Source organism: Cynocephalus volans, chromosome 6, assembly GCF_027409185.1.
Source record: "Cynocephalus volans isolate mCynVol1 chromosome 6, mCynVol1.pri, whole genome shotgun sequence".
Classification (NCBI taxonomy): Eukaryota; Metazoa; Chordata; class Mammalia; order Dermoptera; family Cynocephalidae; genus Cynocephalus; species Cynocephalus volans.
Window position 1 is genome coordinate 159,296,418 of NC_084465.1, and position 13,884 is coordinate 159,310,301.

A 13,884-nucleotide genomic window follows, 5' to 3' on the forward strand; every position below is an offset into this window, starting at 1 on the left:
GTGGATCCTGTGAAAGGAAAGGCCACTCCAGCTCCCGACTAGGCTTAGCCCCGGGTTGGGCTCCTGAGGGTGGGGGTACTCCCTGGCTCTGGGCCTTCTTCCAGCCTGCCATTCTGTCCTGGTACAGGGCTCCGAGGTCAAGCGCGCCTGTTACGGCATGGGGAGGTGGTGAGCCTGTTGCCTCCTCCTCTCAGGGACAAACGGGGCCCTGCACTGCCAACAGCCCTGCGGAGCGTTCCAAAGAGCTTTCTTCAGAAGCCAGGAGCGCCGCCTGCTGCGGGAGCCGCAGTTGCGAGCCACAGGAGCCGGCCCGCAGGTGGCCGCGCGCGCCCGCAGCCAGGTGGGCGTGCCAGGCCCCGCCCCTCCGGCCAGGGGCGGGGCAGGGGCGGAGCGAAATCATGCCCCGCCCGCCCCGCGCGCCGGGTTGGAGCCGGTGCGAGAGCGGAGCCGCGCGGTGCCGGCAGGAGCACGCGGGAGCGCGGTCCCGCAGCGGCCGGCCCGAGGGAGCAGCGCGCAGAAGCCGGAGAAGCGCCACGACCCCCGCCCGAGCGCAGACCCCGCCCGGAGCGCGCACCCGGCCCCGAGCACGGACCTTGGCCCCGGAGTGCCGCCTCATCCGTCCCGGCCGCCGGGCTGCGGACATGGACGGCGCCCGCTAGCCCTGTGAGTGCCGAGCCCCGCCGCCCGCCGCCTTTGTGTGCGCGCCGCGCCGCCGCACCCCCTCCCCGCGCTCCCCTCCCGCGCCCCGGGCCCGCGTCTTTTGTGGAACTGCCGCCTGGCCGGTGTCTCCCCTCCCCGGGCCTCCCTGTCCCCTCTGCAGCCTCCCCCGGGACAGCTCAGCAGGCTCCCCTGCTGGGGCCGGGCTGGGCAGGGGGCCGGCTCCCCTATCCCGGCCTCCCGGTCCCTTCTGCGGCCCGTCCGGGCCCTCAGGGACACCCCAGCAGGTCCTTCTTCCCGGGGTCCTAGGGACAGCCCGGCAGGCCCTTTCGGCGGCTGGGGCTGGGCAGGGCGCGGGCCCCGGGGCGGAGCTGTCTCATTCCGCGGCCCGGGCAGGTGCGGCGGGGCCGGCGCTCACGCGGGCCTGTGTGTCCTTGGCCCGCACAGATGGACGGCGATGGCCGCCGCCGAGACGCCCCCGGCGCGCTGATGGAGGCCGGGCGCGCCGCGGGGCCCACGGGCATGGCGGAGCCGCGGGCGAGGGCGGCGCGGCCCGGGCCCCAGCGCTTCCTGCGGCGCAGCGTGGTGGAGTCGGACCAGGAGGAGCCTCCCGGCCTGGAGGCGACCGAGGCGCCGAGTGCACAGCCCCCGCAGCCCCTACAGCGCCGGGTGCTTCTGCTGTGCAAGACGCGCCGCCTCATCGCGGAGCGCGCCCGCGGCGCCGTCCCTGCGCCCGCCGAGCCGTCCCCCGGCGCCCCCGGCGCCCCCGCGGACCACGGCCCCGAGCCCGGGAGCGCGCAAGAACCCAGGCCGGACCCCGCCGCAGCCCCTGCCGCGCCCGCCCCCGACGGCGGCCCCCTGGAGGAGGAGGCGGCGGCCGCTGTGAGGAAGGAGGACGCGAGGGCGGCGGAGGCGAAGCCCGAGCCCGAGCCCGAGCCTGGGCGCGCACGCCGGGATGAGCCTGAGAACCAGGAGGACGATGAGGACGACCTCAAGGCAGTGGCCACCTCCTTGGACGGCCGCTTCCTCAAGTTCGACATCGAACTGGGCCGTGGCTCCTTCAAGACCGTCTACAAAGGGCTGGACACGGAGACCTGGGTGGAGGTGGCCTGGTGTGAGCTGCAGGTGAGCTCGTGCTGGCCCGCAGGTGGGCTGTCCGCGAGTGCGTCCTTGGGCGCGTCCTTGCTCCTGCGCCAGGCCGTGGGCAGCCGTGGCGGCAGAAGGGGTGGCGCGTGTGTCACCCCCTGTGTGGGTGGCCTGCAGGACGCGCGCCGGGTTTGCGCGGCGTGTTGGGGCGGTTTTGTCCCTGTGGGCAGGTCAGGGATTGTGCGCCTGCTGGTGGTGGAGGTCCTGCCTCCATGTGTAGCGGGCGTGCTCGGTGCTCTGGAGAGTGGGCACCGGGAGGGCGTGTCTGTCAGCTCTGCTCCTTCTAGAGTCCTCATAACCCATTTTACTGACCCAAGGGTCTGGACCATTGTCTCTGCAGAAGCATTGTGGGGGCTTCAAGGCATGGTGTCCAGGCCCTCACGGGGTGGTTTGGGAGCTATGAGCTGCCCTTAAATTATCACCAACCTGGTCCTGCACGTTGTAGTTACCCCAGCCCAGGATGCCTGCAGGGGCTTCTTCTGACCCAGGGGTCTGAGACCAGGGCTGGGACCTGGTGGGGCACTGGGACCACTGGGCAAGGCCTGGAAGCACCGTCAGCAGCCTCTTGGTTCTCTGAGCACTGCATTTGTTCACAAAATGGATGTGTGAGAGGTCTGAAAACAAAGTCATGCAAAATGCGGGTGGATTTTTTTTCCTTTTCTTTTGGATGCAAAGGTTCTGGGCATGCATTTTTCATAACCTTGCCCTCAGTTGGCTGTGTCTGCCCTAGCCCTGGAAGATTATATAAATGGCAACCCTAGCTGTCCTGGGCCAGCCTTGGAAGCAGAGGCAGCGCCTGTCACGGGGGTGGGGTGGGGTGATTACGCAGTCCCCTTCATTGGGGGGGGCAGCTGTCAGGCACGGGGTGGCTTGGGAGGGTGCCAGGTGGAGGTGTAAGCCTACCCCATTGGCCTGTAAAGTTAGCCGGCCTTCCAGTCTTGACGCAGGGCTGGGACAAGCTGGGGCAAGCTGGGTTCCAGGGCCGTGGGCCACACTGCAGGACGCATGCGTTTTTGGCTCAGAAATGGGATTCAGCTGCTGTGTCCTGTCCTTTTGCCCCTGCAGGGTGGCCTGCATGTGTGTGCAGGGTGGCCTGCATGTGTGTGCAAGCTGGGCTAATTCAGTGGGTTTCGACCTGTCTTAAGCCTTTCTCCCAAGACAAAGAGCTCCAGAAGCCTCGCCTCCCCACCGTACCTTGCTTCTGCTGTGGAAATGTGGCTTTTCATGATGGGGGTCAGCATGTCCTGTGGGGTCCTTCAAGAGGGACTGAATAGCGCCCCTTTCTCATGGCCTGGCCAGTTTGGGGCCCTGCAGAGGGGTGCCTTGATGGTGCAGGATAGGCAGGCAGGTGGGTGGATAGGGTAGGGGTCTGTGGTCAGGGGATCCCATGGTGTGCTGGGCATCTCTGCTGCATGAGAAGGCAGAGAAGAGAGAGGATCAGGGAAGGGGAAGAAGATAGTTCTTGATTCTGGACAGTAGCACACACCTTCCCTCCCCACCTTCATCTCTTTCCAGCTGACCTGGCATAGCACTCTGAGCACCTGCTGGTGCTGCTGCCGCAGGGTGCCCCCACAGGGTGGAGGATGGAGCCGGGGTGCTGTAGCAGGCGGGATTTGAGTTAGATTTGGGCAGACCGAGCTGATCTGGCTGAGGCATTCTGGCTGAGGCATTGCAGGCTCATGTGACTCTCAGAGCTTGTTAATTCCCATTCCCTTTAAGGAAAGGCAAGCGGTTCTGTTCCTGGGGTGGAGCCTGGCCACCCTCCAGGGGTCTTTTGCTCCTTAACTCTAAATGGGAGTGGAAAGGCCGAAGGTGGCTTTTGGTATATCTGGTGCTGTTCCTTGCTCAGGTGTTACTGGGGGCCCCAAGCTAGTGGGGGAACTGTCCTGCACCTCCCCCAATAAGAGGTGCTGCTAACATTCACCCCAGGCCAAGGTGCACTATTTGGTTCACCTCCCTCTGTCTGGCTGATCTGAGAGAGTTTACATGAGAGGGGGTCTGGACCAGCTTAGAAGAGCCCCCTTTGCTGAGAACCTACTGTGTGTCGGGCCTGTGCTGGGAGCCTCCTCATCACAAACCATGAGGACGGTGGGGACATGGAACAACCCCTCAAAGTCACGGGCGAGGAGATGGTAGGGGGCATTTGGGATGGGGGGAGGGCACCAGCCTGGTGTGGAGGGTGGGGCATGGGCTGACTTTGTGCAGAGCTTGGGAAGGACTGGCAAATGTCCTGGGAATGGGGCAGGGGCTTGGTGGGGTGGTGGGAGTTTGGAACGGGAGGGGTTGGATATAGGGCAGCAGGGAGCCTAGAGGCTATGCACCACCAAGACCAGGGCACGGGCTGTGGGAGGGGCTCAGTGTCTGCCGGGAGTGGTGCTCCTGGGTCTGCACACTGACCACCACTGTGCAGAGGGGCTGGCCAGCTTTGGGAGGGCGACAGGTGGGTTGGCTTTGTTCTTGGGGAGCGGGGCTTTCTTCGTCCACAGTGTGGAGGTGTTCATCCTGGTGTTCTTGTCGTCAGAGGCTCCTGGGAGTCATGGTTTACATGGTGGAGGGAGGGTCTGTGGGAAGGTTATATTCAGCCAGGGAAGCTTCATGGAATTCCTCTTGGCCTGTCCCCCTCTTCTCCAGCACCTATAAGCACCTCAGAGGGCAGCGCCTCCCCCCAGCCTGTTTACCCAGGTGTTGGGCTCTGTTTCCTTTTCCCACCCTTGGCAGGCAGGGGGCTTCCGGGGCACCTGTCGGCCTCCCCGGGGAGCTGAGAGGCGCTTTGCTGGCTCGCCTTTTCCAGGGTTCCCTGCCAAGGGGTAGAAACACTTCAGTGGTGGACCTGGTAAGTCTGGCTTTCAGGACATGTGATTTCCTTCAATGAATTAGTGTTGAAAGCGCTTTTTAGAGAGAGTAATACTTGTTTATCTCACACTGAAGGGCAGTGAGATGTTTTACCTTCTGAATTCTCCAGATGTCCAAAGCTGAAACTTGAACTGTTTTTTTCTTTTTGGGTGCCTCGGGGGGAGCCCTACCATTTTTCTTTTGAGTGAGCTTTTATTCTTGATATCAGAACACATAACAGTAGTGAGGAAGGGAGGGGAATGCCCCTGGAACCCCCTGCCCTCATTCCCTCTCACACTTCCCTTGTTCCCGTGGCTGTCTCTGGCCGGTTCTGGTCTCTCACAGACCCCCGTCCTGTCGGACTGTGTGGGGTAGCTTGGAGCTCTCTGTCAGCTCTGGGAGTGGCCACCACCCGCTGTGGTGAGCTGGGCTGCTCTGGGGGCAGGTCTGGGTCCCACCTGGGCATTGGCTGGACCTTCTACTGGGGGGTGGTAAGGTCGAGTGTGGTGTGGCCACAGCACAGTGATGAGGAGGTGCCCGGCATGGCATGGTGTAGTGATGAGGAGGGGCCTGGCATGGCCACAGTATGGTGATGAAGAGGTGCCCAGTGTGGCATGGTGGCAGCCCTTTGCTACCTCCTGTGGGGTCAGCACAGCCTGTCCCCTCCTCCTCTTGGTGTTGAGCTCTTGTGACTTCCTTGTTCTTCTTGGCTACCTGGGTTGCTGGACTGATGCTGTCCCATGTGGCTCAGGACACCCACTCCTACTTGCTGCCACCTTTGAGCCGGCCATGGGTCCCCAAATTGAGAAAACACAGCCAACCTTGACCTTGGGTCGTTGTCTAGGAGCCTTGTAGGAGGTCGTGCATTTCCTTTCCTGGACCTACCTGCTTCTGCTGTGTCTCCTTCGGGGAGCTGGAGGAAGGCTTGGCTTCCAGCCACCACATCAGTACTGACCCCCTCCCTGTCAGCATCCCACTGCTTTTGGGGGATGCAGGTCTCAGGCCTTCTGTGCTGTGCTCCCTGCAGAAGGCTGCTGTGAGCTGCTATTGCAGGGCTGGAACCTGTGCCCAGCATGGAGGTCTGTCTACCTCTTGGAGTCCTTAACCCTCGGCCCAGAGCCTTGCTGGGCCCTCACAGGGTGGTGTGAGTCCTAAAGAGGACCAGGGAGCTGCTGCTAGTCCTAGTTCCATTTGAACCCTGCCAGCTGGGGACATAGGACACAGGTCACCATTTTGCCTGGTGATGAAGTGGGTACTGTTGCTGCTTTGTGCTGCTCAGAGGGGCCAGGGCTCCTGTGGGGTAGTGATGGCTCGTCTCAGTGTCCCATTTACCTGTCTATGCCTGGGAGCGGGTGACACCCTTGGAGGCGTGCAGCCTGTGCCTAGTGCGCTGGTCCCCTCACTGTCCTCAGAGGACAGCCCAACTCCCCCGCAGCCTCTCTGATGGCCATGGGCAGCCCGACTAGTGCCAGTACCGAGCTCACCCAACTCACCATGCTGGTGGGATCCTTATCACCTTTGTAGGCTGGCGCCTCCAGGAAATATGGCCTTGGACCAAGATTTGGGGGACTTGAGAGCTTAAGCACTTTGCACCAGTGGCCTTGTGTGGGAGGCCTGGCTGCCAGCCTTGCCTGCTTTCAGTCCCGACACTGCCTACGTGGAGAGAAGAGGGACAGGATGGGGGACGAGCTGTCATCCAAGCACAGAGGAAGTGGATGGAGCTCACTCAATCGCTGGGGCAGGACAACTCAGAGGAGGTGCGACCAGATTTAGCTGGCAGTCACCCTGCCTTTTTTTTTTTTTGTACATCTCCTAAGTGCTAATTTTGTTGGAATAGCTGTAATTTGAAAGCAGTCAGATGACAATACTGAGTTTGTTTTCCAGGTGAGATGTGTTATGCTCTATGCTGACCAAAGTTTTGGCTTGATTGGCAAGAAAGGTTGGCGCTAGCTGCCTGAAAGGCTTTTCCTCTTTCCTGGCCAGGTGCAGAAATGTGGGCACCCAGCGGCCCCTCTCCTGCGCCCCAACTATTGTCAGGCAGGTGCGTGTGGTCAGCGAGGATGGAAGAGCAGCCTGAGCTGTGGGTCACCATTGTTGGGGGCATTCCCTGTTGGAAGTAGGTGTTCCTGCTTGTGCTTTTGGGGCATCCTCAGAGGCCCTGCCCTTCAGGGGTGCCTGGCTGAGCCGGATTCAGAGCCAGGCTACTGTGTTACTCAGGAACTCCCAGACTGTGCTTCTGAGCTCTGGGCGAGGGCCCCAGGACCATCTTATACACATGGAGGGCTAACCAGCACGCTTTGCCCCTTTGACCTGCTGTTACTGAAGCTGGTGTTTTCTTAATCCCCTTTGATGTGTTGGGAGGCCAGGGAAGGGCAGGTGGATATACCTCCTGAAGCGCCGGGCACTAGAGCTTTCTGTGATGACCACAGTGCTCTGTCTCCGCATTCTGTCTCCACATGTCCATCAGAGCACCCGAGACATGGCTGGAACAGCTGAACTCCTGTACTCTTGTTTTCTTTACTCTAACTGTGCACCTGAATGGCCACCTGCATCCTGGCAGCTCTTCCAGGTGGCTTTTTTCAGAGGATAAAACTGTGCCTTGGGTGACCTAGTAGTGGCCACAGGAATGCCAGACAGACCTAGGAGGGGACAGACTACAAACAAGCTATAGCAAGGGAGACAGGGCTGGGGATGCGTGGAAGCTGGATAATGCCAAGGAGATGTGTGATGGGCCTAGTCTCACACTGGAGACGTCCACAGAGCACAGGATTGGGCTTGTGACCCACAAGAACCTGGACAACGCTGCGTTGGACTCATGGAAACAAGCAGCGCCCAGGCCAGGATGAGCTACCAGTCCCTTGGAGGGTAGGGTAAGCTATAAGGCTTGCGTCCCCCCACACCCAGTCATTTCCATGGGTGGCTGGGGGCTTACTCTGAGGGGGCTTTGTTGATGGGCTGTGAGCCGGAGGAGAGGATCAGGTGTTCTGGGAGGTTTCAGAGGCCAAGTCCTGTGCTTGGGGCTCAACACTGTGTGCTGGTGTGTTCACTGACTCAGGATTCTTTGTTGAGCATGTGCTCTGGTTCCAGGCCGAGGGGTATTGGAGGGAATGGGACAGACCATGACCCTGGTATACAGCAGACAAGAGATGTGAGAACACGTTGAGTGGGTGGATGGGATGCCATGGCTTGGGTAGAGAGCTAGGGCCTCAGGAGAAGGCCTGCAAGAGACAGGAAAGCAAGCAGTTCAGACACCAGGAGTCAGGGACAGCTCATGCAAAAGCACTGAGGTGGCGTGAAGGCAGCTGCATCAGGGAGGGCTTGTAGGTGTGGCCAGGACTCAGCTTTTCTAAGAGGTGGGAGCCACACTGGGGTGGGGGGGTCTGAGTAGAGAAGGGGTAGGAGCAGACTGAGATTTGACAAGGTCCCTCTGGCGCTATAGTGACAGCTTGGGATGATGGTGAGGGCAGGGAGTCATTGAGGAGGTGACTGCCACTGTCCAGGTGAGAGAAGACAGGGCTCATATGCAGGGTAGGGGCGGAGGTGGGTAGCAGGTGGGGTGGGGAGAAGGGTCAGATTCTGGGTGCATTTGAAGGTAGAAAGCAGAGGATTCACTGCATTGGATCTGAGGGTAGAGAGGGTAGGAATCGGGGTGACAGCACAGTATTGGGCCTGGCAGGATGTGCCTGCTGCCCTCTGAGGTGGACAAGGGAAGTGTGGATTTGGGGGAAGAGCAGGCCTTGGCTCGGGACATGCTTAACTTGAGCGGCCTGTAGGCAGTCAAGGGTGGTCCTTGGGGGGAGCAGGGTCTCCCAGGAAGAGCCTGCATCTGGGAGCCCAGGTAGGGAGGTCCAGGAACATGAGTGGACGAGCTGGGACTGAGCCCCAGAGGAGGCTGGGCCCCCCTCAGGTCAGCCCAGCACGGAGGGGCCACCGCCCACAGCCCTGCCCAGAGGGGGTGCCCTGGGTCAGGATGGAGCTCCCCATGCCATAACTGTTAAGGAACTGTGGCTGCACCTTAAGGACAACTGTGCCTTCAGAAGTTATCATTCTCCTTGCCCCCTGTGCCCCACCAGCCACAGCAAGTCCACAGGGTAGTCCAAAGTCCGGGCAGGGTGGCCCCTTGCCTGCCACTCACCTTCCAGAGCAGCTTGAACTTGCAGGCCTTCTGCACTCGTGGGTGTCTCTCGGGGCCTGTGGTTTGGGCTTGGCTTCAGGCTGTAGCTGGAAGATGCCCAAGGTGATGGCACAGAGCTCCAGGTTACCGCCTGGATGGAAGAGAGCATGATCAGGTCCAGCAGAGGTCCGGGCCGTGTGTCTGGGTCTCTGCTGCGGTCCTTCCTGGCTGAGCGGCTGCTGTGTGGTGTTGGCATCCACTTGCAGTGGTGAGAAGGGGGGTTTGGGAGCCTTGCAACCAGGCAGGGCACCCCCACTAAAGATCCTGGCCACCTTGTCCCTGTGCACACAAACATGCCCAGGTGAGGAGAGCCCTGCTATATTCCCAGTGGGACGGTGCCTGCCTTTGTGAGCCTCGGTTTACTCATTTGTGCAGTGGGGGTGGTGCTAGCCGACCCTCACATGAGAACTGTCAAGAGAAGTGCAGTCCCTTGTTCCTCCAGTCAACCTCTCCTCACCCCACACTCACTCCTCCTGCAGAATAAACCGCCATCAACAGCAGAGATGAGAGATGGAGAGCAGTCGGCAGGGTTCCGAGGCTGCCTGTCTCCTGCAGTAGTGCGATGCCTCTGGCAGCACTTGCTCTGAGCACCTGGGCTGCTGTTGCCTTATCCTTTGAGCTGCAGATAAGGAAAAGGGTGTGAACGGCAGCAGCTAGGATTTTTGAAAAGCAAGTTAGGATCTGCCTCTGGCCATAGACCATCCAGGGCTGTGTTTTGGGGAATTCCCACTGGGTGGAGAGGGCCCCCAGGTGGAGGCTGGCCTCCTGAGGAGTGTCTGCAGATTTTCCTGTTCCCAAGAGTTTTCAAATCCAATTCTGTTCCCTGGAGGGTTGAATCCTAAGGATTTTCCAGAATACTTGGTTATTTCCTCTCAAGTTAGTTTTCTTTAAATATATATTAAAAATTTTTTGAATAGAATAAAAGTGATCCAAGGCAGTGTGGTATTGGTGAAAGAGTAGTCACATAGATCAGTAGAACAGAATAGAGAGCCCAGAAATACACACAAACAAATATAGTCAACTGTTCATTGACAAATGAGCAAAGATGTTTCAATGGAGCAAAGACAGTCTTTTCAGTACATGCTGCTGGAACAACTGGACATCCCCATACAAAAAAATAAATGTAGACACAGACCTTATACCCTTCACCAAAATTAACTTGAAATGGGTCATGGACCTAAATACAAAATTCAAAACTATACAACTTCTAGAAGAAAACATAGGAAAAAACCTAGGTAACCTAGGGCTTGGTAATGATTTCTTAGATACAACACCAAAGGCATGATCCGCCGCGCTCTTTTTCCTGCCCGTAATCCTACTGACTGGGCCAATTGTTGAGCTAGGGCTAATGTCGAGCTAGGGCTGGGTCTGAAGCTCACAGACCCCTCAAGCCCGTCACAAACCCCTCACACACCAGGCTGGGTCACCAGACCCCTCACACACAGGTCTATGAGCTAGGTAACCAGCCAAAAGGTCCTTGGAGCCATAGGTCCAAGAGCATGGCTGCGCGGAGTGGTGGACGCCCAAGGCACTAGACACCAGCCAAGGTGGTGGTGCTGCCCATACATACTAACTCCACCCACACACAACTTGCTTACAAAGAATGTGCCTCACCACCCCCAACCGGACCCAAGGCAAGGGGCCCTGGTTAAACTATTCTATTTTCCCAACATGATCCATGAAAGAAAGAATGATAAGCTGGACTTCGTTAAAATTAAAAACTGCTCTGTGAAAGACAATGTCTAAAAGGAGAAGACAAACCACAGACTGGGAGAAAATATTTGTAAAAGACATTTGATAAAGGAATATTATCCAAAATATACAAAGAACTTTTGAAACTCAGCAATAAGAAAACAAACAACCTAGATATACAGATGGCAAATAAGTATATGAGAAGATGCTCCAAATCATATGTCATCAGGGACATGCAAATTAAAACAAGATACCACTACAGACCCCTATGAGAATGGCCAAAATCCAGAAAGCTGACCACACCCAGTGCTGGTGAAGATGTAGAGCAACAGGAACTCTTACTCTTCAGTGGTGAGAATGCAAAATAGTACAGCTACTTTGGTAGACAGTTTGACAGTTTCTTACAAAACTAAACATACTCTTACCGTACCATCCAGCAGCAATCGCACTTCTTGTGTTTACTCAAATAAATTGAAAATATGTTCATATAAAAATGCACATAGATGTTTATAGCAGCTTTATTCATACATGTCAAAACTTGGAAGCAAGCAGGATGTCCTTCAGTAGCTGAATGGATATATTTATCCATTGGTACATCCAGACAATGGAATATTATCTTGCAGTAAAAAGGAATGAGCTATCAAGCCATGAAAAGACATAGAAGAATATTAAATGCCTATTCCTAAGTAAAAGAAGCCAATCTGAAAAGGCTACATACTGCATGAGTCCAACTATATGACATTCTGGAAAAGACAAAATTATGGAGACGGTAAAAAGATCAGTGGTTGCCAGGAGTTGGGGGAGGGAGGGATGAATAGGCAGGGTACAGGGGAATTTTAAGATAGTGAAACTATTTTCTGTGATCCTATAATGATGGATACATGTTTTTATACATTTGTCCAAACCCACACCAAGTGTGAATTCTAATGTAAACTATGGACTTCAGTTAATAATAATGTGTCATACTAATGCAGGATGTTAATAACAGGGAAAACTGTGTGTGGGCGTGAGGGAGTATATGGGAACTCTCTGTACTTTCTGCTCAAACTTCCCATAAACCTAGAACTTCTCTAAATAATAGTTGACTAATTAAAAAAAAAAAAAAAAGTACAACAGCTACATTAAAGAAGTTCGTAGAAATAAAAATAAAAAAAACCCCACCCACAATCCAAGTGAACACAACGATTTTTATTTTTGCATATTGCCTTTTATTTTTTTTTCACACACATATATGTCTTTTGGGTGCCACAGCTTTTAAAATCTTTTTTATTTGTGTATAGAGTGTGTTTTAAAGCTGTTGATTTGCGAGGGGAGGCTCTGGTTCTGGAGTTTATTCCTGGTCTCTGTGCTCACTGTTTGGGCCCCCGTGAAACCTTTTCCAGAAAGGCCAATTTGGCCTGCTGTGGGGGACAGGGGCTGGGCATAGCCTCCTGACCACAGCAAGGCGGCCCTGGGTCCTGGGCTCTTGGGGCCTCTGTGCTGAGTGGTGTCCGTACCTTTATGCGCATGCTGAGGTCCTCCTCACCCCACCTGCCTGAGCACCAGGGCTGGCCAGCCCTCCAGCTGGGTGGATTTCCTCAGCTTTGAGTGTGGCCCTTGCCCAGAGTGTTCAGGAGCGAGGTCTCTCTAAGGTGGCTCCAGAAATTAAAGACATCATGGGCATGAGCACCGTCCAGACACACGGGCTGAGAGGAGCCAATGGGGTGGAGAGAGGGCACAGGCCACTGGGTGCCCCTGAGTCCTATTGGGTTTGCCCAGAGCTGTTTCTGAGCTCAGCTCCAAGGCAGGGAGGTCCAGGCCCAGGCCCCAGACCCATAGCTTGCCAAGGTGTCAGCCAGGCCACCAGCTGGCCACAGACAGGAAGGGAAGGAAGGAAGCTCTGGTTGGATGAAGATTTTCTTGGGTCCTTAGTCCCATGTGTGAGCACATCTGTTCCCCAGAACTCAGTTTTCCCAGATGAGAAAGGAGACCTGGAAGAGCGGCTTACATCCAGGGTCACAGAGCCGAACAGTGGCTGTTGCCATGGCCTGTGGTCTCTCTCCTGTGCCGTTTTGTCCCATCTGAGTTCAAAGTGTGGCTGCAGAAAGAGGGTAGATAGGTTTGGAGGCTGGGGGTCAGGCAGCTGTTGCTGTTGCAGAACTCCTCAGAGCCTTTAAAATGCCCACTGTGTTGTGAAGCTCTTGTTGGGGGATGGGAGGCATTTGACCCCGTCTGCCTTTTCTTTGATTTTACAGGCATCTTCCAGGACTAGGACTGGCTCTGGGGAGGCATGTGTTGGGTCTGACTGTCAGTGGAGGGTTGTTGTTGGTGAAGACGTTCCCACGGTGTTTCTTGGCGCCATTGCGAACACTGTGGAGGCCTCCCCATCCCATCAGTAGTGGCGCCGTTGGCAGAGCTTGGAGCTGGCCATGGAAAGCTGGTCTCGCCAGGAGACTCCCTGCCTGTCTCAGGCCAGAAGCTGCCCTGGAAGGACCATGCTCCTTCCAGTGTCTGCTCTCCCCAAAACCTCCTGCTTTCCTGGCTCTTTCCTGTGTGTGCTTGCTCATGGGTGCATGAGCTGGGAAAATTCTCAGCTGTGACTTGACGGTGGTCCAATGTGGACATTTGATCATGCCCAGAATCTGAAGTCTGAAGATGGCCAGTTGAGGGCCCTCAAGGTGGCTCAGCAACGTTGGTGGGGACACAGGGGTTACCACCTCTTCTCTTCTGCTTTCTTCTGGTCTCCATAAAGGACCAGTGATCTTTTTGGTCTCTCTGGTTACAGTAGGACTATGTGGCCTTCTTTAGCTGCAAGGGAAAGGCTTGATCAGCATAAGAGGTTATGATCTGTTTCCCAGGGCTGGGCACAGTGGGTTTCTGTTGGTTAGGAGGGGTAGGCTGTGGGGTGTGGTGCCCGCTGTGTCTGTCCTGGTTGCCTCATCCCTCCAAGCCTCTATTGGTGCCTGTGCAATAGAACCTTCCTCTGCTTGGGCCTGTCTCCCAGATGGGCCAGCCCACATAGCCAGCTGCGGCTGGATGCTCTTCCTGCCCTCACCTCTCAGGCCAGGCATATGTGGGCCCCGAGGACTGTCCTTGCCTTCCTGTATGGTGGGCTCCCAGCTCTTTGCTGCCACCTCCAACCCCTGCCAAAGCTTTCTCCCCTCTCCCAGCAGTCCAGTTTTCATGTCCCCCAAACTTTTTTTTTTTTGAAAAATTTAAACCAATGGAAAGGTTGGAGTTACCAATTGTTAGTATTTTGCCACATTTCCTCTGTCTGACCCATTTGCGATTTGCCCCTGAATACTTGAGCAGAGTCTCCTGATAAAAAGGACGCTTCCCGCATAACCACGACATAACCACGACTCAGGGTCATACTCCAGGGTCTAACTTGACTCAGTCAGACT

The 13,884-nt window shown here is 56.5% G+C and overlaps 1 protein-coding gene across 6 annotated transcripts in view; it reads left to right on the forward strand.

The window, feature by feature from the left end:
• Positions 1–592: 592 nt before the first annotated feature.
• The window catches only part of WNK2 (WNK lysine deficient protein kinase 2), a 128,560-nt gene continuing 115,268 nt past the window's right edge, over positions 593–13,884 (forward strand). For all 6 annotated transcript variants that reach the window (XM_063100674.1, XM_063100679.1, XM_063100671.1 and 3 more), the window contains exons 1-2: positions 593–663; positions 1,105–1,782. In XM_063100674.1, coding sequence (XP_062956744.1) covers positions 1,105–1,782 — 678 coding nt within the window. In that variant the 5' untranslated portion in view covers positions 593–663. The remainder of the gene's footprint in view (positions 664–1,104; positions 1,783–13,884) is intronic.